This window comes from Mauremys mutica, chromosome 10, assembly GCF_020497125.1.
Source record: "Mauremys mutica isolate MM-2020 ecotype Southern chromosome 10, ASM2049712v1, whole genome shotgun sequence".
NCBI lineage: Eukaryota > Metazoa > Chordata > Testudines > Geoemydidae > Mauremys > Mauremys mutica.
The window spans coordinates 20,956,346-20,978,074 of record NC_059081.1 but is presented as its reverse complement, the minus strand read 5'-3'; the positions used below and the strand labels follow the sequence as shown (position 1 = coordinate 20,978,074).

General features: G+C 43.0%; 1 protein-coding gene across 1 annotated transcript in view; it reads left to right on the top strand.

Annotated features, from left to right (window-relative positions):
* The window catches only part of LRP1B (LDL receptor related protein 1B), a 1,288,869-nt gene that overhangs the window by 804,826 nt on the left and 462,314 nt on the right, over positions 1-21,729 (top strand). Inside the window, exons 21-22 of the mRNA XM_045032831.1 lie at positions 7,758-7,838; positions 8,830-8,997. Of these exons, the coding sequence (XP_044888766.1) occupies positions 7,758-7,838; positions 8,830-8,997 (249 nt within the window). The remainder of the gene's footprint in view (positions 1-7,757; positions 7,839-8,829; positions 8,998-21,729) is intronic.

Below are 21,729 nucleotides of genomic sequence, written 5' to 3'. Positions count from 1 at the left end.
GAACGTACGGTAAGAAAAACACACATACTGCACCCTTGGATATTCGTCTATCTCAGAGTCTAATTCTACTACCATGTCTTTATTTGTGCCTAGAATGAGGTAACAGATGCTTAATTAAGGAGGCTCTCTTTCTTTGTGTTCCTGTGCATAATTGTTTGCAGAAATTAAAATAAGGAATAGCAGAAGCTATTCCTAATTTTCATATTTTCTGTATGCCACACTCATAAACAGGGTAGTTGTATTTAAAAAAAAAAAGCTGAGGTATAAAAATTCAGGTCTCAGTCCTGAAAATGCCAGCACATGTATTTAACTTTCAGCACGAGTATTCTCTCTGACTTCAGTGGGACTAGTCACGTGTCTAAAATTAAGTATATGCACAAGTATTTGCAGGATTGGTGTCTCAAAAGGAGAACCCTTGAAGTTTGTGTGGCAAATACAAAAAATTTGAAGCTTCATGCACTTTAAATTTCAGCAAGCTGGTGTATTTGAAAGCTTTCTATAGTTATTTGTCATTTTAATACAAATTCATGGGACTATCCTTCATATGAAAAGGTGCATTTATGCAGCAAAATCCAACTTTAATTTGTTTAGTGTCTTTCAGACAAACTAAGATAAAATACAATAGTACAGAATGAAGGATTTTTTTAGAGGAGAAAATTGTGGACTAAACTGTTCTTTACTTTCGCCTTCATTTGTAAACACTATTCCTTCGTAAAATGTACAGCAAGAAACTTTTTCTGAAAAATCTGCTTATTCAGAATGGTTGCATTTATGCCATAGACTTACACTGATTACAGTGGACAGATGTGGAAGGGGAGGGGGAAAGGGAGTGGCTGCAAAATATGGATCTGTGGATACAGACTGCACAATCCCTTGCTTATAGCTGATGTGGTTTAAACTTTAGACTCCTTTACCGGCACTGACAGCACAGGTAACCCCAGGCAGCTAAATCTACAGCAAATTTCACAGGGCATATAAAAGTGTAGCATATACTTAAACTAAAAATATATTATATAACTTATTTCCTCACTCTCTCTACATTTAGGCAATAATCTCTCTGTATATTTAATGTGACTCTTCTGTGTAAATGGTGTGAGGGTCTTGGGGCAGTTGCACAGTGGTAGGGGACAGTTTCACATAGCCACACTTCCTCTCTGCGCAGGCTTTCAAATAACTATTTTTGCTGACTTTCATCAAACAGGTCCCTTCTGCTTTGCTTGAGGGAGGGAAAGGAAAGTATGGGTCTAAGTAACAAAGAGAATTCTACATCATACTATTACGTGACAGTCAATAAAGCAGTTTGTCTGACCAGTTCATCTAGCTGTTTTATGCTTTTTGATTTATCAGTTGGTTTTTTTATTTTCATGTTTATGACTCTCTTGCAAAGGGTATTGGTTGTTTCATCCTGTCAGGTCATCTTGAATTTTCCTTGTGTCACTGTCAGCATCCACTTTGTTCACTCTTAATATTTCAGTCTGGTCAAACTTTACACATCACTTATACATTTGAATCCACTTGTAGTTTCATACTCAAGCACTATAAACAGTAAGTTAATGTGCTTAATGCTTCACTTTTCATTTTATATCACAATTTGATGCCAAGCATGAGTATACTGTAGGATTCTGACTGTGAAAAACATTGTTACCAGTCATACTTTTATGAAATAATTTATAATATTCTCTATATGCAATATTATTTTTCAAGAGAGACAAAATGATATTTTATTTCCTACTTTTGTGTGTGTTATTGTGACTGATACTTATTTTCAAACTGCATTTTTCCTCATGCATTTGAATAACTCTGGCTCCCCCTGTTGATTCAGCAATTTCCATAAACTTACTAGGGTTTCCAAGAGTCCAGGATTGCCCTTGAGTCTCCAGGAATTAAAGATTAATCTTTAATTAAAGAGTATGTCGTGTGATGAAACTTCCAGGAATACATCCAACCAAAATTGGCAACTCTAATACTTACACAAAATCATAGGTTTGCCACTTCAGAGGAAGGTTATTTCTCCCAAGATGGTGGAGGGCTGAAAATTAGAGTGTGTCTGGTGGTTAGGGTCAGAAATCGATACCAGGATCAATTGAATCCACACCATCACCTCCAAAGTACAAATACAGCAACTTTCAAGAGTCCAAGGAAGTAGTTTTAGAGGAAAAGCAAAGGTAAAGTTACTGATTTTTATTAGGATTCACCAGCCTTTTGCTCTGATGTGAACTTAGTTCCTCACACCCTGTCCAGGCCCCTGGCACAGTGGAGGAAGGTCTGCATGGGAAATCTAAATCTGCAAGACATAAAGCCCACAAAATTCTAAAAGAAAAGTCTCCTTACTGAGCAAATGGCTCTTTGCACAACACATCGTGTGATAATAAAGATAACATGTATCAAAGGAAAAGCTCAAGAGGAGGCACGCTGATTCAGGGGAATTGGAGACAGACACTATAAAGCCTAAGCTCAAATCAACAAAACATTATGCAGAAATTGCCAGAATGCAAAATCAATTGAAAAACCTGGCAAATAGAGAAAAAAAGATTTAATATAAGGTTAGTGGGTCTTTCTGAAGGAGGACCTATGCTTTCTTTCATAAATAACTTCAAGGAAATCTTCACCACAGAGGACTCCGAGTTTGATGTTGAAATAGGAAGATCCCATCTCAATTCATTTTAATTAGTTCCTGTGTCTTTATCTAGGCCTTACAGGTGAACATAGCATAGAACACAGACCATGCATCCAGGTCCATGCGCCAAATCACTCCATGCATCTAAAGAAGTGGGTTTTTTACCCACGAAAGCTTATGCCCAAGTAAATCTGTTAGTCCTTAAGGTGCCACTGGACTCCTTGTTAGTTTTTAAGGGATATATGTTTGATGTGAAGGGAAAAAATATAGGGATCTAGTTTTAATGTACAAGTTGAACACATCTTGCAAAAGTGATCTATTAGTCTGAGCTATATAATATTTATATCTAAGACTTCAGTAAAAAGCTAAATTAGAAAAAGTCTCAGCTTTGCTTGAAACACATGAAGAATGTTCGTAACTAATTCCCATGCCCTTAGCACATCTTCATTTGTCTCAGAGCAAACTTTGGCAGAGAAGTGCTGGTCCCTGAAAAAAAAAAAAACAACAAAACCCAAAAACAGACATCTACGGGTAATAAAAAACAAAATCTCCAGGAATAATTGACACAAGTGATCTCATTAGCATTTTTACATTTCTTTTTGCCCCACTCCTTGTGCTGTACCAGGAAAACAGCTGCTTCTTTTCAGCCTTTTGATACTTTCTCTGATATCCAGTTGTACTCATTACTTGATGAAACTCTCTTGCCTCTTCTCATCCTTTGTTACCTCATCTGTGATTCTGCTTAAGCCCACTGCTTTCACTTAGCTTCCTTAAAAGATATCAAAATTCAAATAATAGGCATATCTACTGCACAAAAGGCAGCAGCACATGTAAATCTAGCTCCAGAGATTCAGTCGTTAAAACAAGTCATAGTCGTAAGGAGATCGTTCATATTATTACACTTGTGTGTATTTAGAAAAACAAAGAGCTCCTTTGTCATTGCAGGATTATTTCCTATAATATAGTCTCAATGTATCTGTGTAGCTGAGTTTTAAACGAATGCAGAAGTCAGTGTTTATTGGGAGACTATTTCATTGTCTGATAGATCACACTATTTAGAAAAACAGAAAACAGCTTTCTTGTTTTGTGAAAGGTTCTATGCAGTTTCATCCCATTTTCCTTATACCCCTTTGGGTAGTCTCAGACAATTCCTTTCCATCCTTGGTGTTACTATCCTATACTCATTATTGCCCTTCACTGTCAACCAATAAATAGTTTTTTGTAGGTCCTGTCTATGATATAGCTGAACTTGTTAGTTGCAAGACTAACTTTCAACATGGCCTGTTTCTACAGGCTACATAGTTAATGCTCCTTTAGTAATTGTGACAACCGCTCATGGTTTGTCCTTGCAAGAACCCTGGAATAGTAAGTGGATGGGCACCTCTCTTCCCTTTTAAACATGTATAACCAGTTTGGCTGGGCTTTTTTTCTCCTAGTTTAAACTCAGCGAGCAATATGATAATCTATGCTTTGTCCACACTGCATAACAAGTGCAATATTATAATTTACAACAGTTCTGCTCTACTCCTGTAACAGTTCATTGTATAAATACTAGCAGTCCGGACTACTGGAAGCCTGTTGTGTTCATTGTGTCCACATGCAGCACCACTTCTTATTGTGGTACCAATATATCATGAATACTAATACCAATACCTGAAGCAGGGTTTTTTGGAGAATAATAATCCACTATTGGAGAGATTTAAGAAAAAATGTAAAATGTGAAATATATAAATTAGCATTTGTTAATTGTCTGAAATACATTTATTTAAAAATGTATCAGGATTGTATAAAATATTACTTCTTTTAAACTAAGAAAAGCCTTAAGACTGCATGCATCGTACTATATGAAATGGAGATTTTGTATGCAAAAAATTACAGAAGTTGCAAGAAAGTAATTGGAATTACAGGAGTTTCTGCACAGAGTAGTTCCTGAAGGAGTTGCAGGAACATTGTGGGTTGGTGCTGGGAGGACCAAATGGAATGTTGCAACTGCAACACCAACATTTGCTCAATGCGCTACAGGTGCAGAAGTGAAGTAAGCCAATGCAGGATACAAAAGTGCAGAGACTTGCTCCAAGGAAGTTCAGTTTCAGTGTTGCTGGCAGCACTTGTGCACCTTTGTAAATATTCTTTTGTGTGTGTGAACATAGGGCATTCAACAATTGTGGCAGAGGTTCCAGCACCAAAATATTCCAGTGTAGAAAGGGATGTAAATTCCATTGTTCCCTTAGCTCAGGGGTGGGCAAACTTTTTGGCCTGAGGGCCACATCTGGGTATGGAAATTGTATGGCGGGCCATGAATGCTCACAAAATTGGGGGTTGGGGTGCAGGAGGGCGCCGGCTGGGGGTATGGGCTCTGGGATGGGGCCGGGGATAAGAGGTTTAGAGGGCAGCAGGGGGATCAGGGCTGGGGCAGGCGGTTGAGAGGAGGTCAGGGGGGCAGGCTCTGGACGGTGCTTACCTCAAGCAGCTCCCACAAACAGCAGCATGTCCCCCCTCCAGCTCCTATGCAGAGGTACGGCCAGGCGTCTCTGTGCACTGCCCTGTCCGCAGGCGCCACCCCTGCAGCTCCCATTAGCCGTGATTCCCTGCCAATGGGAGCTGCAGGGGCAGCGATTGGGGTGGGTGCAGTGCGTGGAGCCCCCTGGCTGCCCCTACACATAGGAACCAGAGGGGGAATACGCCACTGCTTCCAGGAGCCGTGCAGAGTGGGGCAAGACCCCGCTCCCACTCCCTGGCTGGAGCGCAGGAGTGCGGCAAGACCCGGACCCCGCTTTCAGGCAGAGACTCGAGGACTAGATTAAAATGCCTGGAGGGCTGGATGTGGCCTCCGGGACATAGTTTGCCCACCCCTGCCTTAGCTAGTGGTGATGCTTGATATGCATATCCTTCAGGCGGTCTATTCCCTAATATGGGGTGGTTGCCTAGATTTTTTCAGAGTGCGCTGATACAAACACAGCTAAGCATTATGGTAACGCTGGATTCACAAACTTGGTTTACACTTGGTATTGATATGAAAATAAAACTCTGGAGCCAAGTCAATTGTTTGTTCTAACCAAAATTGGACGAGACTATTAGACAAACATGGATAGACTTGGAGTTGTAGTGAGGCTGAGCCTTTACTTTGTAGCTCTTTACATAATCCAGTGTTTTAGTTTCCTGATAGTTTTACTGGAATATATGTGAGAACTGTTTGTAAGTATTCACTCTTTAATGGTGACTTGCAGTGTGTAACTGTCAAAGCAGTTTATTTCCTACTTGTAATTCTAATGTCTTCATGTCCCTTTGTATCACTTCTATATTTTCCAAGTGTTTCATTTCCTGCTTTTTACCAGCAGCTACATTGCAATCAAACATTTTATGATAAAAGTGAAATTTTGAAAATATAATTTCTCACAGTTCACACTATATTTTGTCATTAGTATTATGATGCATACATTTGACAGGGAAGGGTGTAACTTTACAATTAAATTTACTTCAGAGATAATTCATTAGTAAGAACCAAGACAGCTTTAAAGGCATAGTAAATTTAAGTGAGTGAGAAGAGTGCAGGTTCTGTGCATCTCAGCATTAGCTAGAATCATCCTGCCTGCAAAGTGCTAAGTGAGGCAGAAACTCCTCTGTGTGCTGGGGCTGGGAGGACAAGGGAAAGGAGGGAATGGGTTTTGCCTGGGAATAGCTCCTGTCCCTCAGAATTGCCAATGCAGCATTTGCTCCCACCCTCCAGCACCTGGGACTCTCAAGCACTCAAGAAGCACAAGCACCCTGATTCTAACTGACCCACAGTATAAGAGCCCTTTGCACCTTTTTGCTCTCTTTTTTTAAACCTCTTGCACAAGTTGCCAGAATATAAGCTTGTATGTGATAGTGTAGTGCAGTGATCCCCAATCTTTTTGTGGCCAGTAGCACATTCATGTTTTCAGAAGAGTGTGGCGGGCGCCAACAATTTTTCAAGGCTTATTTTGTATTTGTACATTAAATAATACGAAAAACATCATATTTAATATTACATAATATATGAATCCATAAGATAAAAAGGGTAATTTTACATGGAAAAGGTATTAATTAAATTATTCGGCAATTACTCTTTCAACTTACCATGTGAATTTGCTCTTTTTTACCTACCTGTAAGAAAACTTAGAGTTTTTACAAAATAAATATCATAAACAGTTTTCATCTTATTTATTTTTAAAAAGTAAAGCATTGCTGAACTGCTGGTCCAAATATATTTATTATTCTTACTTTAACATAGAATGAAGCCTGCAGCCCCAGAGTTTTCTGTCCCCAGCAGGCTCGGGGCCCCGGCTTCTTTCCAGCTTAAGCCGGCTCTTGCCGCCCCAAGCAGCCAAAAAAAAATAAAATGCCACGATCGCGATCTGTGGCTATTCAGTGGGAGGTCCTTCGCTCCGAGTGGGAGCGAGGGACCCTCCGCCAAATTGCTGCCGAATACCTGGACGTGCCACCCCTCTCCGGAGAGGCCGCCCTAAGCACCTGCTTGCTAAGCTGGTGCCTGGAGCTGGCCCTGGTAACACCTACTCCTCAGACAGACCCAAATCAGTGAATTAGAGTAATTTTCATGTTTAGTTTTCAAGTATTGCATAGCATTTTTGTAACTTTATGCAAGAAAACTCGTATCTTTGCAGAAAGATGTATTTTCAGATTTTCTCTACTATGTAAATCATATCAGATTTCATTGTCCTTTTTTAAAAAAAAAAGGACTGAGAGGGTGTTTTTACTCCTACTTTTCTCTGTATTCATGGAGAGGACAGCACTTTTGAAACATCTGCATACACTTTAGAGAAGCAGAGCATGGTGCTGCTTCCAGCTGTTGTTCATTTACAAGAAACTGGATGAGCTGGTAAAACGCCTTAGTGTCTGTTTGTTCTCCTAGCACTACAGCATTTACTGATTGTCCTTCAGCAGCAAATGACTAACCCTCCCTTCTAGTAACTAGGAGACACTCATTTAGAAGATGTTGAAATTATCTTCCTGAAGCAATGGCCACTTCAATAAGTGATTTAATGATTCTTCTGTGCCTTTGTGCATGTATGAGGGAGGGGACACAAATAAACGGGATGCAAGTTAAATCTGGTATCGTCATTAACACATTTCATGTTGGATACCTTCATATCCTTCACAGAATTCCCAACCTGTGAACCACTAACTCAATTTATATGCAAAAATGGAAGATGTGTTAGCAGTAAATGGCACTGTGACTCAGGCAAGTACCAAATGTTCAGTATTCTAAACTGATTTGATTAAGGGGCTGAGGGTACTTTTGATAAAATGCTCATTTCCTACTGGGACTGAGAGTAAATCCAGCTTGTAGCCCTGCATAAAATAAATGTAATGGCTTTATTTTACTGATTTAAGATTTAAAAGTTGTGAAATTGAGGCCATACACCTGGCAGAACACAGAGATAAGAATTGCTCTTAGAGTTAAACCGGGAACATCACTGCAAATCTACTGTATTATATTAGAATAGAATGCAATATGAGACAATATTTGGTTATAAGAATGACCAAGAATCGGAGCATTTCCATAAAATAAAATAATCAGTGGAATGTATGTTTGGCTGAACAAGTGTGCAAAGTGAGCTTTGGTGTTTAATGCATTACTTTCCCTTTCTTGGGAATCACAATCATAGATTACAGGAATCATCATACAGTTCAGAAATACGGAAACCCACTCCAACCCCCTTTTGATGAATTAATTAGTGTTTTTTTTCTCCAGCTTTCTGTTTCTAAATGTGTAATGAGAGCCTTTGCCCCATGTTATTTTAAAGGGCTAATTCTGACTATAGATTTTCATTTTGGCCTTAAGTTATCTGAAACTGATGAATGGGCTGCAGATAAACAATCTAATGCATGATTTTGGTGGGAATAAAACTAAGGACTTGTGTTTACCAAAACACAAGTCTTTACACCCAATTGCAGAAAAGGGCCAGCTAAGACAGGACAAGGAATTGTTCATAGTGACATAGTAGTTCTGGTATGATCCAGCAGAGAAAGCAATATATAGAACTTTAACATACTGGCTATCACTTCTTTGTTTTCTTCTCAAGAACACTGTAGATATAAAAAGAGTAAATGCAAACATTGTTGCAGCCATTATTAACGTTTCTCATGAGGGTCAGGCTTCTATTCAGATTTTGTACCATTTAAAGCTGGTCTGACTTTTTTTTCCTCATGTTGATTCTGAATGTTCACAGATGACGACTGTGGCGACGGGAGTGATGAGTTGGGTTGTGTTCACTCATGCTCCAGTAACCAGTTCAGATGCTCCAATGGCAGATGTATACCAAGTCATTGGGCTTGTGATGGTGACAATGACTGTGGAGACTTCAGTGATGAAACCAAAACAAACTGCACCAAAGAAGGTTGGCTATTTTAATACTGTGATAAAGATTTAGTCTAAATGAATAGTGAACTTTCTCATCCGTTGGAAAAGTGAAAGAGATTTAAATCGTTGGTGGCGGAAAACAGATATTTAAGATCTGATACCTCATAGAATCATAGAATCTCAGGATTGGAAGGGACCTCAGGAGGTCATCTAGTCCAACCCCCTGCTCAAACCTCTCTTAAAATGGTGATTCAAATAGGATATAAAGGGAATAGGGAGTTAAGTCCTGGATAGCTCAAAGGACAAATCTTAAGGACAGCCAAACAGGCAGGCTGAAGATTTTGTAGTGTTTTTGTTTTTGAGTTACTAGTAAAACCAAACTCTAGGAAGGAGTGATACACACACTCTCTCTCAGTTATCCTTTACAGGTAACAGGAGAGAGAAAAATAGTGCCAATCAATTAAACAAACAAAAACCTACATTCTCCTTGGGGAATGGCAAGACCAAATTTGCTTCCCTAGGCAGCTTCCTATAGCTAGAGCAGCCTCTGCTGAAACAAATCCAGCACAAAATGTCGATAGTTTTACTTCACTGCATTACACTGAACATGATTCTTGTCCTTTTAATAGAGAGAAATGTTTCCTGGATCAAGTTACACTAGGCAAGGCAACATTGCTTAAGTTACCATTTTAATATCCACAAGTATTTTTACACAACTGTTTAGCTCAATATAATAGTAAAATAATAAGAATTTCCTATAATTATTTACATTTTACCAAAGAATAATCCCTAAAATTCCTTGTACTCAGTATTTATTTCTTATTCAAAACCAGTCAACCAAACAAAAAAACGTAATTGTGCTTTACAGTGAAAATATATCAGATCTCCAATTTATGATAGTCGTTCTTTTGTTCCTACTGTTTGGTTTACTAAAAAGGCAACATCTACTGCCTCATGTAGCAATTTAACAAAATGAGCACATGTGGTGAATTTCTTAATTTTTCAATAGAAATTAAAGGAAAGCTTCCATTATGATGTCATTACTGACATCATAATATTAGCCTTCTGCTGTGACTTGTGATGTAGCAAGTTTCCAAAATAATTTGATTACGTACTAAGATTTAATTCTCCAATCACAAACTACTCTGAAACCTCCAAATGTATAAAACCAGGGAAATATAGTTAAAATACTGCAGAAACATATTTGATCTCAAGTATAAAGGATATCACAAAAAATATCTTTACTGTGCCATTGTAATTAAACTATGTGTTATTTGCAATATTTTCTATAGACTGAATAATTTTACGATAAAGTAAAATATAGCTGTATTGTAAAGTTGACTTTTGTATGGTGCTCACTCTACCCACAGTAGTTAAAATGGGAGCTATCTATATTTTGAAGTTTTTATCCTGTTGCCCATATATAGAGGAATATAAGGTAAGACAAACATAGTATTTTAGATATAAAAGCAATATTACTCAATAAAAGAGAAAATCAACAGAATATGTATGTTCCACTGGAAACCTTGAACCAAGTTTGTAAAGAAAGCGATGATAAATGTTGCACTAAAAAAGTCCCTAATTTATAAGTCTAATATATTTTTCTTAGCTAAACTGAGGAATGAAAACCTGGATATATTCTGCTGTTATAGCCCCATCATTTTGTATCATCCGCTTAAATGAATTTTGAATAATTTTATTTGCACATCAGTTGGGTTCAAATCATGGAATTAAACCTCAGCAATGAGGCGTTATTATTTTTGACATAAGATTAACTTTAATTTGGTTTTCCTATTTGTACTCATGTCATAAATTTTATCTTTCTAAATCTATTTCAGAGCAAAGCTATGAAGGATGTTTACAATTTTTAGTTAGTGGTAAGAACCTTGTGGAACTGTGAACACATTCAGCTGCCCTTAGGTTTAATGGGAAATATCAGAAAGGCTTGAGCATGCCTGTGGATGCACTCAATATGCTTCCATGTGCTTTGTAAACAGAAACTATACATAGTTGTAGTCAAGTTTATTCCCAACTCCTATAATGCATGCAATTTTTTAATGGAGAGTATAAATGTATTTCTGGTTTGGAAAACTCCCTGTGCATCATGACCTCTTCTTAAAATTAAAATAGAAAATTATTCAGCTGCTTTTAACCTGATTCCTTTGTCTTTATTAAAACAATTTAATTATCAAAACACTGTGAATTATTAAAAAGGAACTTGTATTTCTTAAAGTAATATACCTATGGGTACTCCACTTCAGGTGAACATGTGTTGCATGTGCCTTTGATTAGAGGCTTTCTTTATCAGTGCCCATTCAGTCCTCACCTGACCTTAGCTATCCTTGCACCCTGTATATAGCACAGAGACACATGAACTGCCCTCAGGTGGTCCTCAACTGCCTCAGGCTGAGATGGAGCATCTTGTAGTGCTTGCTTTTTACCTTGTTTACCTTTAGAAAATAGATTTATTAGTTTCATGATTGTTATTTTTAGGTTTTTAGTTAGCCTTTTAGCTCTTAATAATTTTAATAGTTTTAGTAGGGTTATTTTTGGGAGGCATATTTCTTTGGGAGACTCCACACACACACTCTGCATCCCCCCTCTCTGGGGTATCTTCTTTTTCAGGGAGTCTATCCTTGGATTACGCCTAAATCCTCTAGATTTAGATGCTGCCTCATTTGCCGGGATCCTATCCTAGGCCTGGTCTACACTAGGACTTTAATTCGAATTTAGCAGCGTTAATTCGAACTAACCGCTCAACCGTCCACACCAGGAAGCCATTTAATTCGAACTAGAGGGCTCTTTAGTTCGAATTCGGTACTCCACCCCGACAGGTGGAGTAACGCTAAATTCGACATGCCTAGCTCGAATTAGGCTAGGTGTGGATGCAAATCGAACTTAGTAGCTCCGGGAGCTATCCCACAGTGCACCACTCTGTTGACGCTCTGGACAGCAGTCGGAGCTTGGATTCTCTGACCAGCCACACAGGAAATGACCCGGGAAAATTTGAATTCATTTTCCTGTCTGGGCACTTTGAATCTGACGTCCTGGCTGGACATCGGGGTGAGCTCCGCAGCACCTGCCACGATGCAGAGCTCTCCAGCAGAGGAGTCCGGGCAATCCCAGAATAGAAAGAGGTCCCCAGCATGGACTGACCGGGAAGTCATGGATCTGATCGCTGTGTGGGGCGAGGAGTCTGTGCTCTCGGAGCTGCGCTCCAGCAAGCGGAATGCAAAGACCTTCGAGAAGGTCTCGAAAGCCATGAAAGACAAAGGATACAGCCGGGATGCGATGCAGTGCCGCGTGAAAGTCAAGGACCTAAGACAAGGGTATCAAAAAGTCAGAGCGGCAAACGGACGCTCCGGAGCCAAGCCCCAGACATGCCGCTTCTACGAGGCACTGCATGCCATTCTAGGTGGGTCTGCCACCACTGCCCCACCAGTGACGGTGGACTCCGAGGACGGAATAGTGTACCGGGACAGTTCCTCCTCGATGTTCGCCGATGGGGAAGATGAGGAATGGTCTTTGGAGGACGGCGCAGGTGACAGCGAACCCACTCCCGCTTTCCCTGACAGCCAGGATCTCTTCATCACCCTCACAGAGATCCCCTACCAACTCTCCCCTGCCGTTAACCCGGACTCAGAATCAGGGGAAGGATCAGGCCGTAAGTGCTATAGACGTGTAAACATTTATTTTTTATAAAATATGTATATAAAAAATAGAAACACTATATAAAAAATTGTAAATATTAAACTATATGAAAAGTAGGTCCACACAAAGAGGGATTGAAGAAAAATCCTCTAGCGACAATTCAACGAAGGTGTCATACAGTTCCTCGAAAAGCCTCCGCAGGAGGTTTCTTGGGAGAGGTGCCTTGTTGGGCGCTCCGTTGAAGCAAACTCTTCCTTGCCAGGACATCCGAATATACAGAGGGATCATCGCCTCCACGAGCATTGCTGCATATGGTCCTGGTCGGTGCAGCGCTTCCATTAGCATCCTCTCTTTCTGGGCACGGGTGACCCGCCTCAGGGTGATCTCGTTCTGGAAATACTGCATCTAAGTAGGGCAATTAGTGTATTGTTACTATTGTTAATGGTTTAAAATTAGGTTGCATAACAATGACCCTCGCCTAACAGCCACGTGCTAGAGGCCACAGAGAACAAGCATACATTGATCTTTCCCGTGCACTGGCGGGAGGGGCTGCAAAAGGTTCATCCTTTCTGCTTTCCACATTGCCTTTAGCAGGAGAGCACAGCTATCCACTAACTGATAAGCATTATCTACTGTAAGGCTTACCAGGACTGTCTGCAAGACGGATTCAGCTGTCTCTCCCCGCTTGTCCGCTCTCCTGTGCAATGGCGCCGCCAATGAGAGCGTACTCCGAAATCTCGAACTAGTTCTGAGATCTCGCGAGACTTGGTGCCCTGTATAGTCTTGCTCTCTTAAACTGACTTGACTGTGTTCACTGTCCGCAAACCTGTATTTGGTCAAGGAAATCACTTACTTTTTCGCATCACACAGCTTCGGCTCTTTCCCGGACTGCCCCGGCATCCCCCTCGCAGAGGCTGGCTCAGATTAGACGGCGAAAGAAAAAGACTAGGGATGAGATGTTCCAGGAACTGATGGCCTGCTCCAGAGCAGAGGAGGCAGAGCAGAGACAGTGGAGGGAGACCCTGTGTCAGCAGCATCGCACACACATCGAATGGGACGATAGGTGGCGGCAGGAAGACCAGCAGGCGACTCAAACGCTGCTTGGTCTAATGAGGGAGCAAACGGACATGCTCCGGCGCCTTGTAGATGTTCTGCAGGACCGCAGGCAGGAGGAGAGAGCCCCCCTGCACTGCATCTGCAACCGCCCTCCAACGCCAAGAAGTCCTGTCCCCCCCTCACCCAAAGTAACAAGAAGGAGGGGCGGTAGGGGCCGTGAGAACTGTCACTGCACCGCAGCAGAGTGCTAATGTACAAGACACCTCTCGCGCTCTAAATTTGTAGAAGTTCTTCCCTTATAGGATCACCCAGTCCCAAATCCAAGTTTCAACCCCCCACTGTGTATAACATTATTAAAAGCGGTTTGCTGTTACTCACTGTTTCCGTCACGTTTCTCGTGTCAGAAGACTTTGTGTGTGTGTGTGGGGGGGGATTTTTAATTGCAGTGCATAGCCCACATTACCAGGGTACAGACTTGGGGGCAGGGTCAACTGCAGGGCACACACAGACTGCAGTCACTAGTCACCAGGGTCAGTCTGTGTGGTGTATGCTGCCCCGGGTGATTCGTTGATGTGTATGCTTGTCCAGGGTCCTGGCGCCTGCCATCCCCGAATGTAAAGGCAGGCTTCCCTTACGATGCACTTCGACCGTAGCCACGAGCCTCTCTGCTGCCCTGAGCCCCAAAAAGAGCCCTCATCCAGGGACAGATACTCACCCTTCCCCCACACCCCTCACCCCTTCCAACGCCCAAACCCACAGCCCACAGCCGTCATGCAAACCCCTATCCAAAGACGGCACCCCTCGCCCCTTCCTGCAAACCCACCCATTCCTGCAAACCCACCCCTACATGCACAACCACTGTAAACCGTCCCCCACCCCACAAACCTATGTAGGAGCAGGAGGCTGTCTGTCCTGTACTGGACAAGCAGTCTGTACATCAGTGCACACCGAACCCAGCACAGTATGCTTCCATGTTTCAACCTAGGAACAGAAATGCAAAGTCAACGAAAGATTTATTATTAATTACTGTTACATTTCATTAGTTTTAAAACGTGCTTTGGAAGTGGGGGAAACTTGGAGAACCAGGTTTGTGAGCTCAGATCTAACTCGACACATACAGACACAGGCCCATGATCAGGCTCTCTTAAAATCAAGTGGACAGTCACAGGTTACCCTGCTCTGCGAGGAAACTAGCTTTCAAAGCCTCCCGGATGCACAGCGCTTCCCGCTGGGATATTCTCTCGGCACGGGTGTCTGGCTGATCGTAAACAGCAGCCAGGCGATTTGCCTCAACCTCCCATCCGGCAAAAAAGGTCTCGCCCTTGCTCTCACAGAGATTGTGGAGCACACAGCAAGCAGCAATAACTACGGGGATATTCTTTTCGCTGATGTCCGAGTGAGTCAGTAAGCTCCGCCATCTCCCCTTGAGACGTCCGAAAGCACACTCCACGACCATTCTGCACTTGCTCAGCCGGTAGTTGAAGAGTTCCTTCTCACTGTCCAAGGCGCCTGTATAGGGCTTCATGAGCCAGGGCATTAGCGGGTAGGCCAGGTCCCCGAGGATCACTGTAGGCATCTGCACATCCCCTACCGTTATTTTGTGGTCCGGGAAGAAAGTACCTGCCTGGAGGCGTTTGAAGAGACCAGAGTTCCTGAACACACGCGCGTCTTGAACCTTGCCCGCCCACCCGACGAAGATGTTGGTAAAACGTCCCCTATGGTCCACCAGTGCTTGCAGCACCATTGAAAAGTAGCCCTTTCGGTTAATGTACTCGCTGGCCTGGTGGGCTGGTGCCAGGATAGGGATGTGAGTCCCATCTATAGCCCCACCGCAGTTTGGGAATCCCATCGCGGCGAAGCCATCTATGACGACCTGGACGTTTTCGAGAGTCACTACCTTTGAGAGCAGTTGCTCAACGATTGCGTGGGCTACTTGAATCACAGCAACCCCCACGGTAGATTTGCCCACGCCAAAGTGGTTCGCTACTGACCGGTAGCTGTCTGGCGTGGCAAGTTTCCAGAGGGCTATGGCCACTCGCTTCTGCACACTCAGGGCTGCTCGCATCCGTGTGTCCTGGCGCTTCAGGGCAGGGGACAGCAAGTCACACAGTTCAAGGAAAGTGCCCTTACGCATCCTGAAGTTCCGCAGCCACTGTGATTCATCCCAGACCTGCAGCACTATGCGGTCCCACCAGTCCGTGCTTGTTTCCCGGGCCCAGAATCGCCATTCCACACCATGAACTTGACCCATTGCCACCATGATCTCCACGGCGCGGCGTACCCTGCTTTGTGAGAGGCCTGCACCACTCTCCTCACCGCGCTGCCGGAGCCTCCTTGCCCAATTTCTCAGCAGCTGACTGTGGAAGAGGTGGACAATAAGGTGCAAGGAGTTGACAACGGCCATAAGTGCAGCGATGATCGCAGCGGGCTCCATGCTCACAGTGCTGTGGCGTCCGCGCTGTAACCGACCAGAGAAGGGCGCGATCAGATTTCCCGCCGGCGCTTTCAGGGAGGGAGGGCGTGATTGACGGTTCAATGACGACAGTATCCCAAAACCGCCCTCGACACATTTTTTCCCCCAGCAGGCATTGCGAGCTCTACCCAGCATTCCAATGGGCAGCGGGGACTGCGGGAACTGTGGGATAGCTTCCCACAGTGCACCACTTCGAAAGTCGACGCCGGCCCCATTAATGTGGACTCAGAAGTTCGAATTAGTGTATTTAGTGTGGATACACAAATTCGACTTCATAAGGTCGAATCCACAAATTCGACTTAAGTAGATTCGAAATAGTCTTGTAGTGTAGACAAGGCCTTAGTTAGTGAAAGCTACTCTCACTGTATCCGCTACTTAGAGATCCATGTCCCACCTAAGGATAAAATTTATTCAGGTTTTAAAGTAGGTCTAGAAAGAACAGGGAGATAAAGCTTAGGCTTCTCATGATGGCTTGCTCCTTTCAACCTTCCCCAGTCCCAGGCCCAGATACCCGTCCTCTCCGTGCCCACCCTGTGCAGTGGTATTCCAGTGACCACAGTGCCCTATTGACCTCTGCAGACCACTCACTCAGTAGACCTACGTGGGACAGAACCATGGGGAATAGCACCAAGGCTTCTAGAAAGAAGAGTTTCAGATCCTCTCAAAGAGAAATCAGTGCCAATAAGCTTAAGTCACCTCAGAGACCTGCTGTTACAGAAACCTCACATCTCAGAAAAGGTATTATTGAGGCTCCAAGCTCTCCTGACATTGAAAGCCCCTCTTCATCGAAGGTTTCAGGTACTTCCAAGTTCCATGGTATCCAGCATTGCTCAGTACTGAAGCCACCCTCTCGTATCATCCAATAAGATTATGCTAATAACTCTATTGAAGAAGCTGGTACCATATGTGGCTTCTGCCATTCTATCTGTAGTACCCAAACTGACTGGTGCCAATGAATCCAAGGTTTGTCTTGGTACCACCACCTCTCACTGCCCTGTTCCTGCACAGCTTAGCCAGGTACCACAGGAATTTAAATTCTCCAGAGACTCGTTTGTCTCAGATGAACCCAAATCCCCTCTGCTAACAGATGTGGAAAGAATCTTGGTGATGGAGCCTCATCTGTCATTGGTAACGCATCATTCGCCAGTGCCAACTAGCTCCCTGGTACCTCTTAGAAAGGACAAACAATTGATTCAACACCAGGTGTGTCTGCCTCTCCCTCGGACTATGAAGATAACTCCTCTGATTCTCATGTTTCTGTTCAAAGCTTGCTTGATTACCAAGCCAGAGCTACCTCTCCTGACACATTCTCTGAGAGAGTAGCTCAAGGAACAGGCAGACTCAAGTCACTGCACATTCTGCCTGATATGACCAGTCTTGGGTGCCCTCCTGTTTTTCTTTATGGGCCCTTCCTGAATGGCCATATTGGGACCTCTGGGTTACTTATCAGCAATAATTCTCCAGAGCACTCAGCTACACTCATGGGGTATGCCAGGGGGCAGCAATCACTTGCTCTTCCTGACTTCCACCTCAGTCTCCATGTGAGGATGAATCTTTCAAGAACAGGAGAAAAGGGCTGATGAGGAAGCTACATCATAGACTAACATCTTCTCCTCACCAGATGAAGTGCTGACACTTCCTACCCCTTATATATGGATGATTTTAGGCAGTTCTTTTTTGAATGCTAGCACATATCTGTTTGGCTGTATGTGTTTGTGTGCTGTAGTGCACAGTTAGGGAACTTTTCCCTTCACGGTACTGGCTTGGAAGGCACGAGCACCCTCTGTTGCCCCACAGCCCACGTGCAGATGTAAAGGGCTAAGCTGCCTCTCAAGCCTGCTCAGGTCCTTCCTACTGCCATGTTAGTTGTTGGAGCTCCCTGTTCTTGCTTCTGCAAGTCTGTATCAAACCTGTAAATAGTACCTGTTTTGTGTATTTATTTAGTTGGTTAGTCAAAAAAACAAATTGTGTGTCTGTGGTTCTGGTCCCCGGTCTGGTTACTGGTCTCAGTTCCAGAGATATGCTATGCTCTACAGATTGCAAGCACTGCCACTCACATGATAGGGCATTGCCTAATTGTGACCCTTATCCCACCTGCCTTAAGTGAGCGAGAAACGTGTGATTTGTAAGGGCTTTAAGCCCCATTCCCCCCCCCCCCTCAAAGGTCAGCCAGACTAAAATATCTGCTGCTTGAATTGGCGCTACACCCTCCATCTGAGCCATCTTCCTCAGTTCAGGTACTGAGCCCCTTGGCAATGATCAGTTGTGCATCTCCAGTGCTACTGGTACCAAAAAAACGGCAGCAAAAATCTGAGTCTTTTCCAGGATTGTTGAAGGACACAAAGTTATCAAGCTCTTCTTAAGACTTCAGAGTGCAGATTTCTAACCACAGAGTGTCTTCCTGGTAACATGTACTCCTGAGGCATTTCAGCTACTGAGAGAGTTGTTAAACCTCTGGGTGCCACTGTCACTGGTAGTTCAAGAGACTTGACAGGCACCAGCACCGAAGGTACCACTGTCAGCACCTTCATCTCTGTGCCGGGCAGTTCAATTGGATTTGGCTATTGGGATACTGATTAAAGAAGTACTGTCTACGGGAAAGCCACAGGTGATCTCCCTGGCTCCCTTTTCTTCAGAGCCTGAACCCCCTTGACCGATACCAACAGGTACATCACTGGCATGGGCAAAAGAAGAGGCATCTTTATCACCAGACTCTGAAGCAGGATCCTATGTCTTGTTACCTAGCCAGTCCCACCATCAGGAGAATGTCCCCTGCCTTCCCTGGTGTCAGCCTCTGTTCCGGAAAGGAGCTCATAGAAGGGACCCTTGGACAATGCACAGGTGGGAGGCAGGGCCATACAAGTGGCTCTTTTGGAACCCATGAGGCTCCCCCGCGCCTGGTTGAGAGTTCCCCCACAGCCACCTTGGCTGACTCCATCTACTGGTCATCAGGAGCATTGGGACTGAAAGCACCCTAGCATCTGTACTGAGCCTGGCACCAAATACATTTGGGAACCCTCTCGTGACGAGCCACAATAGGAGCAGGAATTTGACCGCAGCCTTTGGTACTGTTGCCTTCCTCTTTTTCAGATTCTCCAGAGGTGCAACAGACAGTCCAGGACTTAGCTTTTGAAGGGCCATCACTCTTCACAGAAGATGATTGAGACTCTTCATAATCTCAAAGACTCTAGAGCAACTGTGAAAACCCTGGACATTTACATCCCAGCAGTGAAGTGGGATTTTCACCTTGAGCCCAAGACCTACTAAGGAGAAGGATCAAAGGTTACAAGAGACACCTACCACCACCTTCTACTTTGGCCGCTGCCAGTTTCTCAAGGCAGGTGACATCTTCCAAGAGCTCATTTTGATGGGCTGGTTGAGAGGAGACTGCCAGTTCTAACAATTCCATCTGTTCTTTTCCAATTTTTGCAGATCATCTGGCCCACTTCCATTGTACTTGGGCTTGGGCAAGCATGGTGGAAGTGGGATACACATTCCCAATTTATTTCTACTCCCCATCCATCCTCCTTCACAAGACAGTGTTATTGCAAGAAATACAATTGTTCCTTCTTGTAGGAGCTATAGGGGAGATCTATTCTTTGTTCAGCAGAAATGAGTTTTACTCCCAGTACTTCCTGATCCTGAAGGCACAAGGGGATCTCAAGCCTATTTTCCATATAAGGCAGTTAAACTAGTTTCCCCCTCCCATCCCCCAAAATCAAAATTCTGGATGGTTGCTCTAATTTTAATTATTCTTTCCTTGGAGTCAGGGCAAGTATGTTGCTCTCAATTTAAAGGACACCTTCTTTCATGTGATTCATTAGAGCACCAGAAAATTTCTGAAATTCACTGTCAGCAGTCGTCATTCTCAGTTCATGGTTCTCCAATTTGGTCTCTCGGCTGCCCCACTTGTTTTTACAAAGTATAAGTCAGTGGTAGAAGCATTTTTCCTAGAGGTTAGGGGTCCATAAGAACATAAGAATGGCCAGACGTGGTCAGACCATCTAGCCCAGCATACATTTTTTCGAAAGTGGCCAATGCCAGGTGCTTCAGAGGGAATGAACAGAACAGGCAATTATTGAGTGATTCATCCCCTGTTGTTCACTGCCAGCTTCTGGCAGTGAGAGGCTAGGGACACCCGGATCATGGAGTTGCATCACTGACCATCTTGTCTAATAGCCATTGATGGACCTCTCCTCCAGGAACTTATATTTCTTTTTGAACCCTGTTATGGTTTTGGCCTTCACAACATCCCCTGGCAATGAGTTCCACTGGTTGATTGTCCGTTATGTGAAGAAGTACTTCATTTTGTTTGTTTTAAACCAGTTGCCTATTAATTTCATTGGGTGACCCCTGGTTCTTGTGTTATGTGAAAACTTCCTTATTCATTTTCTCCACACCATTCATAATTTTATAGACCTCTAGCCTATCCTCCCTTAGTTGTTTCTTTTACAAGCTGAAAAGTCCTAGTTTATTGAATCTCTCCTCATACAGAAGATGTTGCATACCCTAAATATTTTTTATTGATCTTGTCTATACTTTTTCCAATTTGAATACGTCTTTTATGAGATGGGGCAACCAGAACTATATGCAGTATTCAAGGAATGGATGTACCATGGATTTATATAGTGGCATGATATTTTTTACTTTATTATCTATCTCTTTCCTAATGGTTCCTAACATTCTGTTTTTTGACTGCTGCTTCACACTGAGTAGATGTTTTCAATGAACTATCCACAATAACACAGAGATCTATCTTGAGTGGTAACCCCTAATTTAGATCCCATCATTTTATCTTTATAGTGGGGATTATGTCTTCCAATGTGCATTACTTTGCATTTATCAACATTGAATGTCATCTGACATTTTGTTGCCCAGTCACCCAATTTAGTGAGATCCCTTTGTAACTTGTAGTTAAGTCCAAAGCAAACTGCTATCTTGAGTCCATGTATTCCCTTACTTGGATGACTGGCTGGTAAGAGGTCGATCCAGGTTGTAGGTGACCCTAAGAGGTCATCATGTTCCCAGAGGGTGGATTGTTTTCAGCCCCATTGGAAATTATAGACATGGTGCACCTCATTGCAGCGGGCAGCCTCATTTTCATCTACAAAGATTAAAATCACATGGTGACCATCTTGCTGAGGAGAGCCTGTGGCTTCAGTCTTATTGACAGTAATGGGAGATGGTTGCCATTTTGGATAAGGTAAAACTTCATGAGTTTGAATGCAGAAATCAGAAATTAATGTGGCCTGTTTCAATACTTATTTTTCTTTTTTAAAGACTTGTGATTAAAATAATAAAATAGCTATCACTGGAGATAAGGATGTTTTCTCCTCTGGATCCACCCACCTTCTTGGCCTGGAGTGAACAGTCATTTATCTCCTCTTCCTGTGTGAATCAGATCTTGTGGATAGCTCTTCTGGGGTCCCAGGAATGGGAAGAAAGCTAACTCTTCCTTGTACCCAGAGTAAGTTAGATCTGAATGCAGAGGGCCCTCCATTATGTGAGAGTTTCCATAGGATGGTTTGGGATCTTATACACAAACAAAAGAAATCCAGAAGTTTTAACTTAATGGCTGCTTTGTTCTTA